Source organism: Python bivittatus, unplaced genomic scaffold (assembly GCF_059951505.1).
Source record: "Python bivittatus isolate LINGU-HERP-01145 unplaced genomic scaffold, Pbiv_v1 ctg000320_np1212, whole genome shotgun sequence".
Lineage (NCBI taxonomy): Eukaryota > Metazoa > Chordata > Lepidosauria > Squamata > Pythonidae > Python > Python bivittatus.
The window spans coordinates 10292693-10307481 of record NW_028277052.1 but is presented as its reverse complement, the minus strand read 5'-3'; the positions used below and the strand labels follow the sequence as shown (position 1 = coordinate 10307481).

The following is a 14789-nucleotide window of genomic DNA, read 5'->3' as shown; positions in this document are numbered from 1 at the left end:
CACTTGTACTGTCTCCTGAGGGGTGAGCATCACAGCACAGATAAAATGTGCATCTTCTTCCTATGCTGCAGTCCAAACAAAAATAATCTTGTTGGAACTATGCAGGCATTTTTCACAAGCAGGTACAAAAACCCTTCCTCTAGCAATTTTCAGCGTAACAGATTACAGAAGTGTGTTTTACCCAAAGGTTAAGCAAACCATTGGCTGCCAGAAGCTGTAGATTATGATCTCTTTGCTGATACCTGCATACAATTACAAGAAGTACCATCTTAAATTTCCTGAGATGTGAATTGGGGGAAAATGCTAATTAAATTAGTTTTTGTTGTCAAAATTAACATGCTATAAGCCCATGTTAAAATGTTTTAAAATACTGATGGCAAATTATCAATTGTAGCATTAAATGTTGTAGTCCTAATCTGCATCAAACTGCGCCATAATGTATTAGTGTCAATTTACATAATTATAGATGAGCCCATGCTTATACAAACTTTCTTTCTTAAAATAAGTAATTTTCTGTGTTTGATAGCTGTAGTACAGTACAGAAAGACAGAATATTAGATTTGCAGCTCCATGAGAGAAACTTGGAACTCACTCACTCATGGGTCCCATTATAGGCCCTGACTCCACTGAATGCAGTAGGTTAATGAGCCTGTATTGCAATACAAATGCTTCCATTGATGAAATAGCTGCCTTGAGATATAGTTCCCTTGCTTTATGGTTACAATTAACTACAATTCTTTTTGATGATACTTCATGGGATAAATTGTTGTATTCTTGCTATTTTAATTGCCCAGCTTTTTATAGTAGTTCTGATTTAGGACTATAGTCTGTGACATTTCTGGATTTTAAGAGGTGCTCTACCTTTAAGAGAAGAACCATCCAATGTCCATACTGAATGGGTAACAACACTGCTGCCTCTTTGAGCAATGAGATACATCCTTACATATGAGGACGCCTTCAAAATGCCACAAGTGCTTTTAGTGGCATTGTTTGGAGATGAGTGGTTTCCAGTGCAGAATCAAGAGGGTTCATTGTACACCAGCTGGGACATGTCACTGAGGCAAGGATAATCTACAGTATTGCCTTCCCTGTTCGCAGCACTGAGTCCGCCAAGTTGCAGCCTGAACGGTCCCTTACCGAGGTTCATTCTACGTGCCGAGAAAGGTTGAATCAGGCTGTCCTTTTTGCACTGAGTAAAAGAATCAATCTCAGACAACTAAGCCAGCTGGACACACTTTAGCCAGAAGTTCAGGCTTTATTGTATAAGCCAAACACATCTCAGTTTGATTTTATTTTAAAACCAAAATAAATAAGTCAGGCTGTGAGGTGACAGGAGATCCAGAACAGAGCTGGTCCAGAACAGTCAAACCTTCTCCCTCACCAGTCTCTGGCTTTGGCAAAAGCTAGGCACACCAGCATTTCCCCCCCCCCTTTCTTCTTTTGCAGAGCTAAAAGAACATACACTGCACCATCATTTGGAGTAACCAGACAAAACCTGTCTCAATGGCCAGAATTGCTTGGAACATGCTGTTTCCACTAGCAAAGCAGCAGAGATATATAAAGTCTTTATTCATAAGATGGCTCACTCTTTCAGTACGGCTGGCAGCACACAAAAATGGTGGCATGACAGAAGCTGCACTTTTGGGCCATGCCCAGAATTTAACCAGATGGAACCTATGTTGGGCATATCCCACTGAAGGCAGCAACCAGGAATCTCTTATTCTCTCTGGGCTGTGCATGGTCTGAAATAATTCAGAAGTGCTCTGGAACTGGCAAGAACACAGCTCTTCTCTGCTATTCCTTAACATTGCCTATCTTTTTTTTTCCAGGCATCTAGGCAAGCTTGACAAAGGTACATCCAACTCATTGAGGGTAATGTTCCTCTTAAAGAAGCCACATCTTTGTTTCAGACTTACATGTGGAAACTTGAAAAAGACATGAGGATTTAATAAACAGCAACGAGGCATTGTGCTTGGGCAAGGTCTGAGGCATTCCAAATGATCTTCAAGGCATGCACAGCCTTTGTGTATGCATGTATGTAGGTATGGAACACTGACATAGGATAGAACCATGCCATTTAGAAGCTTAGGAGATCAGTACAGAACCCGTTCATACATAGAAGAAAAAGCAAAACTGCATGTGCTGCATTTCAAGTCCAAAGCAGGCACTACTGGTTTCAGGATTTTACCACATGAACAGCCTTGGCCAAGAAAGTCTTTTGCTGTTGTCCTCAACCAAATCACTGAGGTACATTTAACTGCTGGCAGTTACAACCCCATTACCTGGGAGCAGCCACCAGTTCTCGAATGGGTAAAAGGTGCTGAACAACAGTATTAGTCCCTGCCACAAAGGATATGTGTGCTCATGTTGAACAGTGATGGTTCTTGAGCTTTGGACTTTAGGTGGATGAGAGGGAACATTGGCACAAGTAAAGCCAATCTAAATTTTCCATTGCGTGCTTCAATTAAGAAGTAGAAACTTTCAGGTTTAGGTGGAATCCCTTCAGTACTCTTAGAATGCTACTACCTTTATATAGCAAAGTATGTGCTGAAAAAGCCAAGGAAACTCAGTGCCTGGGAAACCTCCAAAAGGTAGAAGACAAGGACAAACCAAGTTGGAGATACTGACAGAATGGATGTTTGGAATTACTTCCCAACTTCTTTGTTTTAAGCCCTCAAGTGTAACTGATTTCACTCATCAGAAGTGAAATGGCAAAGACCAATGGCATTAATTGTACAGTGAAGAGGCAATATGAGTTGTTTCTCCAATCAAAAGTGCACAAGATCTAACCTCTGTTTACAGTTTATGCCCATAATACTAAGACAACATAGGTTAAATGGTATTTCAGAAACTGTGTGTGTGTGGGGGTGTGTGTATATATATATCAATCTATTGACCCATGTATCTGTGTGCACAGAAAACCTTACACATGATAGAAACCATGACTGAAAAATTACTTGTGGCTGTATATCAATAGCATGACACAAGTTATGATCCAGGTTTCTTCAAATTAAAGTATTATATGGGCAAAAAGTGGATTTTCAGACTTTTTAAATCTGTCATTCCCATATATACAAGTACTTCTTAAAGCATTGCTAAACCCCCAAGTAAATGCTGTGAAAGAATTATACCCCCCAAATTAAATGAGTGTAAAGCAAATGTTGACCATCTTTGCCTGAAATTTGGGGAAAAATGGGTGGTATACACTGTGAGGGGAAAAAAAGATTGTCTTTCTGCTCAAGGGACAGAACAGAAAAAAGCAACTTTTACTGGTGATATAGAATTACAGAGCCAAAAGAAGAGCTAAGCATCTATACGTTTTCTTAGAAGGGACATTAGAACCCAATGAATTTTTGTAATTTTCAGGTGTACTCTTTTCTAGATGCAGAGTCAGAGCTGAAAGCTAAGTGAAGCTGAAGGCCCATATAGTTATGGCTATGGAGACTATGTAAAAAAATGTGTTAGATTCCAATATCCAACAGGTCCTCATCCAGAATGTGATTTGAATTAGTAAGAGTTACAATTTTGTAAAACAAGAAACTGAGTCTGTGCCTTGCAGATTACTCTGCTTCCTTCATGAAAAGGAACAAGGCTTCCAAAAAAAATCCCTCAAGGAGCCGTGTCTGTATGTTTAGTAAAGACAATACTAGTTGCTAAATGGCAGCAGTAGAACAGGCTGTGAACCAGGATTTTCAGTGTCAGAGGTGTGGAGCTTAAGGAAAAAGGTTCAGTGCAAGTGTTATACCAGATCAAACCTATCTTGAGCAGAAAGGGGGATGAGAATCATAATTTGTCTCGCTACTTGCTGGGCCCAAAAGCAGTGCCAGCTCCAGATTCATTTTGGGATTAAAATCAAGAATCAGGCATTAACTGAAAGCCACCATAGCTTCCCTCCAGAGGTTCCTTTGGAAGGCAAATATTAGTCCCTTCAAAGCTCTCATCCTGGAGCAGTAAAGCAGGATTGCTCCAGGGGTTTGTGCAGGAGTGAACCCACACTGCTCCAGAAAATTTGAGCTGCAGCAACACTCAGAAAACTTAACACAAATATCCAGACAGGGATTGTTGATGGGGTACTTCTTTAACAGCAAGGAGAGGTTAATAACAGACTCCTTAAGTTAGTTTACAAGGTCTATAGTTAAGGACACAGAAAGGAAGTGATAGACAGAAACACCACAAACACAGGGTGCTGGGAGAGAACCAGGTCCAGGTGGATCTAAGACAAGCCCTTGAAAGAGTCGAGGTTGAAGGCAGTGTCTAGCAAGCGCTGCAGTTCGGTCAAGTGATTTTTTTTGTTGCCTGTCGCTGGGGCAGCAGCAGGTTCTCGGCCAGCGTACCTAGAGGGGGGAAAAGCAGAAACACAAATGCTTACCTGCAATTGCTGCTCGTGCTCATCGACTGTCATGTACAGCATTTGGGGGGCTGTTGCTTTAGGCTTCTCCCCTCTTGAGTCCGGTGCCCAAAAGTAAGGGCTAGGCTACTGAGTCCCTCTGAGTCAGCCATGTTGTTCCTTTCCCTCTTTTTCTAGAGTGGACCACTCCTGTGCCCTCAGTAGAATTAGACTGACTATGCCAGAGCAACTATATCAACCTTGTACCTCCATCAGAGCACCAGAAGACACCACTTACCACACTGGCTTTGCACGGTCAATGGTTGTGCGGAGTCTAGGCTTCACATAATCATAATATCCTTGGTTTTTGTGCTCTTCCTGACACCAAACTAGGTCTGCATTGGGGTATTTATGGAATTCCTTCAGCAGGAGGTCAAAAGGGAATGGCGACAGCTAGAAATAAAAGGCCTTGGGCTTATTACAAATGATTTTCAGCCTTCTACCTTATAAACAAATTGCAGCAGGAAAACAAAAAGGTCAATCTGGTTCACAAGCTGGGTGTGGGGAAATGGAAAAACAAGCATTCAAGCTATAAGACATTTACACAGTTAAGTAGATCTTTTTCTTAAAAAGGAAAAAAAAAAGCTGCAATATATCTGAAATTTAAGAAGTTTTTAAGGCCAAGAAAGGACTTTAATTTAGTAATAAGTTGGGCCTAATCCCAATATCCTGCAGGCAAAATCAGATCACTCACACTCTAACCTCCATATTGGCTCACACGCTAGGAGGCGTGAAGAGTAAATCCATAAGACCTACTGAGATATTTGCTGCATAAACCTTTTAGGATTCTTTTCAGAACCAGCTGTCCATCAGAAACCTGCAAAGCACTGCAAAAAAAAACAACCTGACTCTACTTCAGAACTGCAGTCCACCGAACAAAACTAGATGACTAGAATATGCCTGATAGTTAAATTTTACGTTCGCCAGTGGAATGCTTAGTCATCCAGCTATAGAATTTTGGAATATTAGTTTGGAATTCTTTAGCTTCGTCTTCCTAAAATTCTACTGAGTTTTGAAATACTTATTGTCCAGACCTCAAAAAAGCACCCAGGAGGCCTACTTTTGTAAGTCACCAGTACAATTCCCACAAGGGCCCTACCTGCTCTACCCTTGTGATGGCCACATCTGCTTCCATATTCCGTGCCTTCCGCTCTCGAGTGAGTTCATAATAGACTTTGCCAGTGCAGAAGAGAACTCGCTTGACCTGTTCTGGGTTCTGCGCTGCCAGACTAGTGTCCGGGATGACACGATGGAAATGGGTGCCTGGAATGCAGTGCAGGTTATTACTTTTCATTATACGTCAGCGTGCATAGTAAAATCTGTTCCAAGGCACTTATAAGTCACAACTGAAGACTGAGAAAAAAGACGAAGAGGACAAATATGGAGATGCGGGCAAATCAGGAAGTCATAAGCAGTTACTTAAGCTTACCAAGGACAAAATTAACGGCAGAGTATCTTTTCTTTTAGATTTGTTTTATCTCACCTTTATTATCTTAATAAATAACTCAAAGCGGTGGACATACCTAATATTCCTTCCTCCTGCTATTTTCCCCACCACAACAACCCTGTGAGGTGAGTTGGGCTGAGGGAGAGGGACTGGCCCAAAGTCACCCATCCAGCTTTTATGCGTCTAAGGCTGGACTAGAACTCACCGCCTCCTGTTTTCTAGCCTGGTGCCTGAACATTAGTATAGGCCAGGAGGGTGACTGGTACTCATGGCTGACAAATTCTAAGACTGAAAGAGAGTCCCATGGATGACTAGATCTTAGCAATACCAGAGAATAAAACCCCAGTGGATCAAGTAAATGTGTTATTGGCTTGTTACCATAAATCATTCTGGTAGCATTTTCAAGTGCTTGTTAGGAAATTATCCAGTATTCACCTAACAAGCTCAGATATATGGGCCTGACCTCAACCCATATGAGGTCAGGCCCATAGCAAAACATAGAGTTTTTAAAGGGAGCAAATCCCTTTAATAGTCCCCTAAGGTGATTTTTTTTTTTTTTAAAGAAACTTTTCTGACTATTTTTCTAGTTCCATGAATTGCTCAGGTTATAGGAATCTGGCAATAGATTTGACACTAAAGCTTAAAAACTAATAAGTGAAGCTTGCTTTCTTTAAAAACAGGAAAAATAGTTCAGGTTTTATTAGGGACACAGCTGCTCCATATCACATTTACTATGTCCTCGCCTAATTATTAAGTCATATATTCCTTCCTGCAAGAGAAGACGTTCCTCCCTAACCCCGATCCCATGCCTCCTGTACCTGGCAGCATTTCGTCAAAGCTGGACCGAGCTTCGGGGTGACGCAACAATGACTTTGGAGTGAAGACTATCAGCTAAAAGAGAGAGAGAGGGAGGGAGAGAAGGGGCCCGGGGAACACAACCCCGAATTAGTATCGAGCGTAAGAACCGAAGTGTTCAGAATTCAGTGAAAGACCAATAATTCGAAGTTAGTTATTCAAAGGTTTTGCTTTTATATATCATTAGAACTGCACCTGAAGTTACTAGGAGAGAACTGACCAAAGACCAAATACAAACCACACAATAAGATGATGCTATATATCAGGATCAATTAATTTTCATACTCATCAGTGAGACATTTAGCCTGAATGCAAAACAATCAAAGTGCTCCCTTCAGTACCAATATGTTTAGGGATACCATGAAAGTGTTTGATTTGTAATCCCTAATCTCGTATAAGACTACAAATGGTGCTTGAGTGAAATTCAAAATGTGCACCTGCTGGGATGCTATAGAGATCCTGAATTATTTTGGATCTGTGGTTCTGCTTTTGGACTGGTAACATACTCGGACTAGCAAAGTAAACACAATGCTCTGAAGCAAGAAAGCCTCAAGAAGGTAGGAATAGAAGGAATGCCAGCAGACATTCATGGATCTGGCTAAGATGGCTTTAAAATTCATCTAGCAGCACTGTAGTGGCTATGCAGGTTTCCCATCTTCAGAAGCTAAAAACCTGGATGTCAAAGGGGTAACTATGAGGGAGGGCTATAGTCTTAAGCCTATATTTCTTGGCTTTCCAGAAGCACTGGATTAAGGGACATTGGAATCAGGATGCTGGACTGGATCCATTCTGGCTGCTTCAATCTGCTAACACTGTATATGTAGTCCTCACTTAACAACCATTTGTTCAGCAACCGTTCAAAGTTACAATAGTCCTCAAAGTTATGGCTGCAGCAGTGCCCTTGCAGTCACGTGATCAAAATTTGGGCACTTGGCAGCTTGCCTGCATGTACAACCACAGGATGCACTTCAACTCTCCCCCCACCTATCTCCTCCCCATCTCTGCCCTTTTGGCTGCCTTGTGCTCTGCCACCTCTGCTGCTCTGCACTCCACCCTGCACCCCCACAGCCCTGCACTCCACTGCCCCTGCCACTCCCAGCTGATGTTTGGGTCTTCTTTCTCCTGCTGCTGACAAGGCATGCCTGGCCTGGTCCTTCACGAAGCAGCTGCTGGCTGCTGCTGGTATGCCTCATCAGCAGCAGAAAGAAGAAAATGGTGAAATTCAGCAGGATAGGGACAATGGAGATGCAGGACGGAATGCAGGGCAGCAGGGGCATCAGAATGCAGGGTAGTGGAGCACAGGGCAGCGGGGGCAGCAGTGGCAATGGAGCACTGGGCGGCAGGACAGCAGGGGTGGCAGAGCGTAGGGCAGTGGAATGCAGGCTGGTGGGGATGGTGGAGTGCAGGGCGGCAGGAGCAGTGTAGTGCAGGGTGGCAGAGGTGGTGGAGTGCAGGACAGTAGGGGTGGCAGAGCGCAGGGTGGGCGAAAGGGCAGAGATGGGGGATAGATAGGCAGGTGGAGGTAGCTGAAGTGGTGGGGAGTGCAACAGGGCAGAAGAATTGTGAAGTCCTGGCCTAACGACTGTAACTGGGACTACTAAAACTGCTGTCACTAAGCGGTGTGGTCATGTGATGCTTCACTTAATTACCATATCACTTAGTGATGGAAATTCTGGTCCCAATTAGGGTTGTTAAGCGAGGACTACCTGTATTTGATATTCCATTCATATCTGCCACTCAGTTCAATTGCTCTGATATTATATATCAGATGTATATAAATACTATATATATTTTACTGTAAACTGCCCAGAGTCATTCTGTAGTGAGATGGGTGGTGACCACATTTGAAATATAACTATAGCTGGAAAAAAAATATTTTTGATCAGTCAGAAAAACAAGGGCTCCAGGGTCGTTGGGTTACAATCTTCTGTAAGGTATAATTTAAAATAATTTGCCTGAAAAATAGGATATTAATATTCAGTAAACCATATCAGCTGTAACTAGCTAATCAGCCTTTCCAAGGCATGAATATGTATATGGCATGAGGTTCAATGAGGAAGTGAAATCATTTGCCCAGTAGCTTTTATTAGAAAGAGACCTCCCAGTGGTGAACAAGGCGCTATAAAAATACCAAGAAACAGAACTTGCAGGATAATCAGAATCCACCAAGCAAAACAAGCTCTTTGCAAATTATTCTTCAGTTATAGTTCTCCCATCCAGTAGTGTATTTTTCCTTGACTAGTGATAAGTTGAGAATTATTTCACAATGTATCATGTACTGCTCTCTACTTGACTTCAGGGTCTAATTAGAGCTAGAAAGCTACATTGGGAGAAGCAAGGACACATGTCCCTCTCTATGCTAAGGAAGTCATTCTTCATACTAACTGGTTTCCGGAAGGGGAGAAGTATTTGCCTCCGCACAACGTGGAAAAAGTTTGCTGGGCTGGAGCAGTTCACGACAATCCAATTGCAGTCGTAGAGCTGGCGCACATCAAAGTCATCCAGTTTCTGTAGGAAAATGATGACGGAGTTCAGAAAGATAGAATAATTGCATGCACAGCCAAAGTAGTCAAAGAACCTGAAAATCAACTGTGAAGAAAGGTGGGGGGGGGACGCAGGGGACAACTTAAACAAGGTGGGGTGAGATCAAAATTAGGGATGGCCAGATATTTTGGGGAGGATTTTTTTTTCCTTGTAAGCATTATTAGTTTTTGTATTGCCCATCTCAAAATGCTAGGAATCCATGACACTTTTTAAACAGGTTGGGGGCTGTAGGCAGTACACATCCATGATATCTCAGGTCACCTACCCTGACATAAACCACTGATATGATTACAGAGAGTTCAGGGACACAGTGAGGAGCCAATCAGTCTACAACAAGATGATACTGGACTGATTTTTCCAGAAACCCTTCTCAGCACTCTTAGAAATCTGGCTAGGGGACGTGTTGACAGAAGAAAGGTGCAGCCAACGTGCACTCACAGCCAACTCACCGGGAAGACATCTGGATCATCATTGCACATTTGCAGGAATCGTTCTGGTCGAGCAGAAGAATGCTCAGGGCCCTGCAAACAGACAAGGGTACTTTCAAGAGTAATAGCTTTTTTGGGGGGCCAAACAAGACATAGAGGCAAAACTGAGCATTTGGCAAAACTGAGCATTTCTTCTAGAAGGAGAGCTGCTGTGGGGCAGTGGTTAGAATACTGGATTGGAAGTAGGGAGAGCCATGTTCAAATCCCCTCTTGATGATGGAATTAGCTGGATTAGTTTGGGCCACTTGCCCTACCTCGCTAGGTTCTTGTTGTAGGATAAAATGAGGAGTCAGCCAATGTATGATGCCTTGAGACACTTAGAGAAAAGGTAGGTGTAAAAAATAATAAACAAACAAGCAATAATAAAATCAGTCGGAACTCAAAATCCCAAATTCTGGTATACACTAGTATGCATTTTCCAAGGTACCATTAGAACTTGCTCTGATATCGGAACAAAAGTTAATATTACTTCTCATTTTCAATTTTGTTATGTAGACACAACCTAATGCATTTGGCTACTTCAACCTATAGAAGAACTTTCACTGTGGGGCAAATGGTCTATATGTGGGATCTAATCTAGCACAGTCTAAATATAGATCTTAAGTCTAAATCTACCAGGCAGGTAAAAGGAGAATTATTAACAATAGATATGCTTCCTTACCATGCCCTCCATGCCATGGGGAAGAAGAAGTACAATGCCATTTTGCCTCACCCACTTGGCCTGCCCAGAGCAGATGAACTGGTCAATTATACATTGAGCTGTATTGTGGAAGTCACCAAACTGAGCTTCCCATAACACCAAAGCATTGGGACTGGCCATCGCAAAGCCTAGCTCAAATCCTGCAGTGATACAAATGGAAAACATGTTTTCAGGGGAAAAGATTATTAGCGGGAGATAGACTTAAAAATCAACAGTTTAATTTAACTCCCTTACATCTTAGTAGGGAAAGGACATACCTAGGACTCCATATTCTGAGAGAGAACTATTGCAGACAGTATAAGGAGCTTGATTTGGCCACAGATGATTCATGGGAATACAGGTTCTCTTGTCAACATTCTGATCATGCAAGACATGGTGCCGATGGCTGAAGAACAATACAGGTACAAATGCTATTCAAATCCCTGGCAGAAAAGCCCAAACCACGGGCTTCATTCTATGCAGCTTTCATAGACTTCAAAGCAGCTTTAAATCTGATTTCTAGACCCAAACTGTAGTGCAAATTACAAAACTCTTCCACAGACAGAAGGCTGCTATTACTAATCTATAATCTCTATAATAAAACAACCATAAAAGTTAGATAAAGCTCCACAGGACACTATACCAGTGAGACCCCTGTTAATAGAGGACTCGGACAAGGCTGTATTCTTGCCCCATTGTTGTTTGACTATTATATTAATGCACTAGTTGCCATGATGAACAGCCTCTCTCATCACCCACCAAAACTAGCCAAGAAACATATTTCAATCCTATTACATGCGGATAATGTGGCGTAACTTTCCCTGATGGGCCTAAGTGTTGACAAGTGTTGGCCAATTATTGTGTTTCTAAAGCTCTGGAAATCAACTACAAGACCGAGGTGATGGTCTTTGTGAAATGCTATCATGTTTGGACTCTAAATAATCATTCTATTGAGCAGGTTAAGTTGTTTAAATACTTAGGCGTAGTTTTCCATGCCACAATCTCAAGCACAATGCACAAAGAATATGTTATACAAAACACCTAGTGAGCCAGACACATTGCAATCAATTTCTGTACTAAAGGGGCTTGACTCATCCCAGCTGCACACTAGGTATACTCAGTTAAAGCTAGAGCACAACCCATGCAGTTCCTTTGGTCCTCTACAAAGAGTTCGGACCAAATTTCTTAGGAACATATTTAAAGTCCCCTGCTGTGTCACAAACACAGTTGTTTGCAGTGAGGTCAACATCAACAGGATTAATGCAATTAATGCCTGGTTATACACCTTCACATACTGGGCCAAAATATACTTTGCCCCTCTAGGTCTGATATCTTGGATCCTTATTGACAACTTTGTGTCATCCTGGCCTAAAGCAATAGGCAAAAAAAAAAAAAAAAAAAGGAGCTTTTGGATTTTCTTTAACACAACTTTGCACATTTGGGTACTGATATCCAATTAGACTAGGCATATCTTTCCAAAGATTTGTTTACTCTCCTTAGACCTGCTAGATACCTATCAAGTTTCCTAATTATAGGAGGGCATTCTCATTGGCTTGATTTGATGTCCTTCCTACTACAGGCCCTAGAAGGGAGATACAAAGCTACATATCTGGCTGCTCACTATTATGACCTAAGCCCGGCATAATGTTACATTGGTACTTTGCATTTGCCCCCTAATTTAAGGAATTTTCACTAAAGCTCTGTATTGGTAAAAGAAATATTGCCTATGTGTGGTCAAAATACTTTACCTGAATGTTCCTCTTTCAACATCTTGTCCACTCAGCCGAATATGGATTCCTTCTTTAAGAAGTGAGCCAAATGCCATATATTCTGCTAAGGCCCAGTCTACAGTCCTATTGGCAACCATCTCTCCACGTGTTTTTAGAATCCTACTTAAACCTTCAGAGAAAAATAATTGTCTTCAGTCTGCTTGAAAACCTTATGGCAGCCTTTTCCAAAATGTAGAGATGTGTTTACAGATGTTCTGAAAGTCTATCGCTTCAGGTAACACATAGTAAATAATATTGCATCATAGATCACTTCCATAACCTGAGTACCCTTCAGATGTATGTACTGCAATTCCAGAATGTATGTACTACAATTCCAGTGACCATGCTGGCTGTGGAATTCTGGGAGCTGAAACCCACGTGCCTAGAGGGTGCTCAGGTAAGGCTATTATAAATCAAAGCACAAACAAAATGTAGAAAAAGACCAAAACCGGAAGACTTAAGTCCTGAAACAGAATCTCTTTTCATCTTAATTTGCTGACAACTTGGATTGGCTATGACTAGGATGTATTATACATGGAATCCTGTTAACAATAACTAAAACAGGCAACAGAGAAGCAAAGTACTGATTGTTCCATCAGTTCTGAACATCTATCTAAGAGGCTTCAAGAAAACTTTGCAAAAGAGCCCACCGTACAAGAAAGACATTGTATTTTCTAATGCAATCTTTAAAAAGTGAAACTCAAGGGAAAAATATATATAGAAAACCATACCCCCATGAATGGTAAAATTTTCAACAGGAACTGAGCTGGCCACCTTTCCTATATGGACCAAATCTTCTTCATTCAAGCCAGTAGAAGGACAAGTCATGCTCCGAGGTTGGCCATCCAGAGTGAAGAAACCTGGAAATGTAAGAAGAGGACATAAAAAGAGGCAAAGCAGACATTCACAGGAGAAGCAAGCTCTAGCTACTAGAACAATTACTTTAAAAAGATGTCCTTAACTGCCAAATTCTTTTGAGAAGATATTTGGCAAATAAACCCTGTCCAATTAAACTACTGGATCATCCTGCCAGAGCATCTGTGAGATGAACAAAAGTTCTTCATCAAGTACTTCTTAGTTTAATGCAAGCACATTTTGTTTATTAATAATGCTTACTACATCCTATGACCTTTGTACAAAATTTTCAGAACTGGAAGTTCTAGGCAAGTACAACTAATTTCTGTGCCAGAAATTGCAAGTGTCATCTATTGGCCAAGAATTATTTTTTAACCATGGCCATTAGCAAGCAGACAGTAACTTACCAGGCCATGGTGAATCTAACCAATGCTTGATGTGAAGGATTTTTTCATCCTTGGACCTGGCATGAGCCTCTTCACAGATTTTGTCATACTTGGAAATTTCCTCCTGAAATGCAAAGGAGCATAATGTAGAGGTGGGCCCGAGGACAAATATTACCAACAATTTAGTCTAAATAAATGCCTTCTTAGAATTAGAACATACAGAGTAGCCCCCGGGTTAAGAATGTCCAGTTTAAGGACAACCCATAGTTAAGAGCGGAGCCTGTTGTAGCAAAATTTGAGTTAAATACATAATGATTCAAGTTCAATACACAATGGTTCAAGTTAATTACACAATACTACTTATACAGTATTATACAATGATACTGTTCCAGCTTACATGAAATTTGACTTAAGGAGAGACCTTGGGAACGGAAGTTGTTCTTAAACTGGGGATTACCTGTATATCTCAACCCAAACTGGTAGTATTATAATTTATCTACTGGGCTGTAAGTATCAGCTTCTATTTTCTCTATAATAAAGTCAGAGCTTTTGCTGGGGCAAACATGTCCTTGTTATTGAAAAGCTGCTTCCAAAGCTAGAACAGCTGGCTTTCTGAAAGGGATAATCATTCTATAACAAACCAGTTCATATACACAATGGCATATATCTGATTAAACAAGTTTCAATAAGATACGCAATATCAGAGAAATATTACCAGTTGCCATAGTAAAATGAGAGACTACTAATTAATCCTGGCTGGGTACTGAACGTTCTTGTATTATACCATGCATTGTAGTATTTATCAAATGCCAAAAGTCTCTGAAATTGTGAAATGCTAGGTACAATAATGGGATGAGGAATATCAAGTTGCCCACTGACTAGTCCATGTTACTGGTATCTTTCTGGATAGAAAAAGGTGTGTGACATGGCAAGAGAACAGGGCAATTTACAGAAAAAATTGAAGGAATGTCTAAATAGATAAGAGAAGAGTTCCTAAGACTGTTAGTCAAAATGCAATTGTGCAAGCAATCCCAAAATGGAGGACACGGGCTGGAGGAGTAATACTTTGCTCACAATTAAATCCTTCTCCTTAATTAGCAGACTATTTCTTCAACTGGTTTTATGACTGAGTTAAGATGATCTTGAAAAGCAGGGTCAGACCAGGAGATCACCAGGAACTTCCAGGGGTGAAGATTAAAATTGAAAAAATAAATTAAAAAAACCCTTGCCTGCAGGCAATAGGAAATCACTTCCATATTGGTGCCTACTAATGGACATCTCCATGAAGTCACCAGGAGTCTTCAATTTGCTCTTCATATCACATCAGCTTTCTTCCCTTCTAGTTCATATTTGAGATGCTGCTATTATTCCTTGATCAA

At 41.1% G+C, this 14789-nt stretch overlaps 1 protein-coding gene across 6 annotated transcripts in view; it reads right to left on the bottom strand.

Annotated features, from left to right (window-relative positions):
- Positions 1-1235: 1235 nt before the first annotated feature.
- The window catches only part of OGDH (oxoglutarate dehydrogenase), a 54122-nt gene continuing 40568 nt past the window's right edge, over positions 1236-14789 (bottom strand). For all 6 annotated transcript variants that reach the window (XM_015891261.3, XM_015891299.3, XM_007420041.4 and 3 more), the window contains 11 exons: positions 13432-13534; positions 12901-13029; positions 12149-12299; positions 10679-10806; positions 10383-10561; positions 9683-9754; positions 9075-9197; positions 6653-6725; positions 5487-5650; positions 4626-4780; positions 1236-4334 (listed from right to left, as the gene is read on the bottom strand). In XM_015891261.3, coding sequence (XP_015746747.1) covers positions 4214-4334; positions 4626-4780; positions 5487-5650; positions 6653-6725; positions 9075-9197; positions 9683-9754; positions 10383-10561; positions 10679-10806; positions 12149-12299; positions 12901-13029; positions 13432-13534 — 1398 coding nt within the window. In that variant the 3' untranslated portion in view covers positions 1236-4213. The remainder of the gene's footprint in view (positions 4335-4625; positions 4781-5486; positions 5651-6652; positions 6726-9074; positions 9198-9682; positions 9755-10382; positions 10562-10678; positions 10807-12148; positions 12300-12900; positions 13030-13431; positions 13535-14789) is intronic.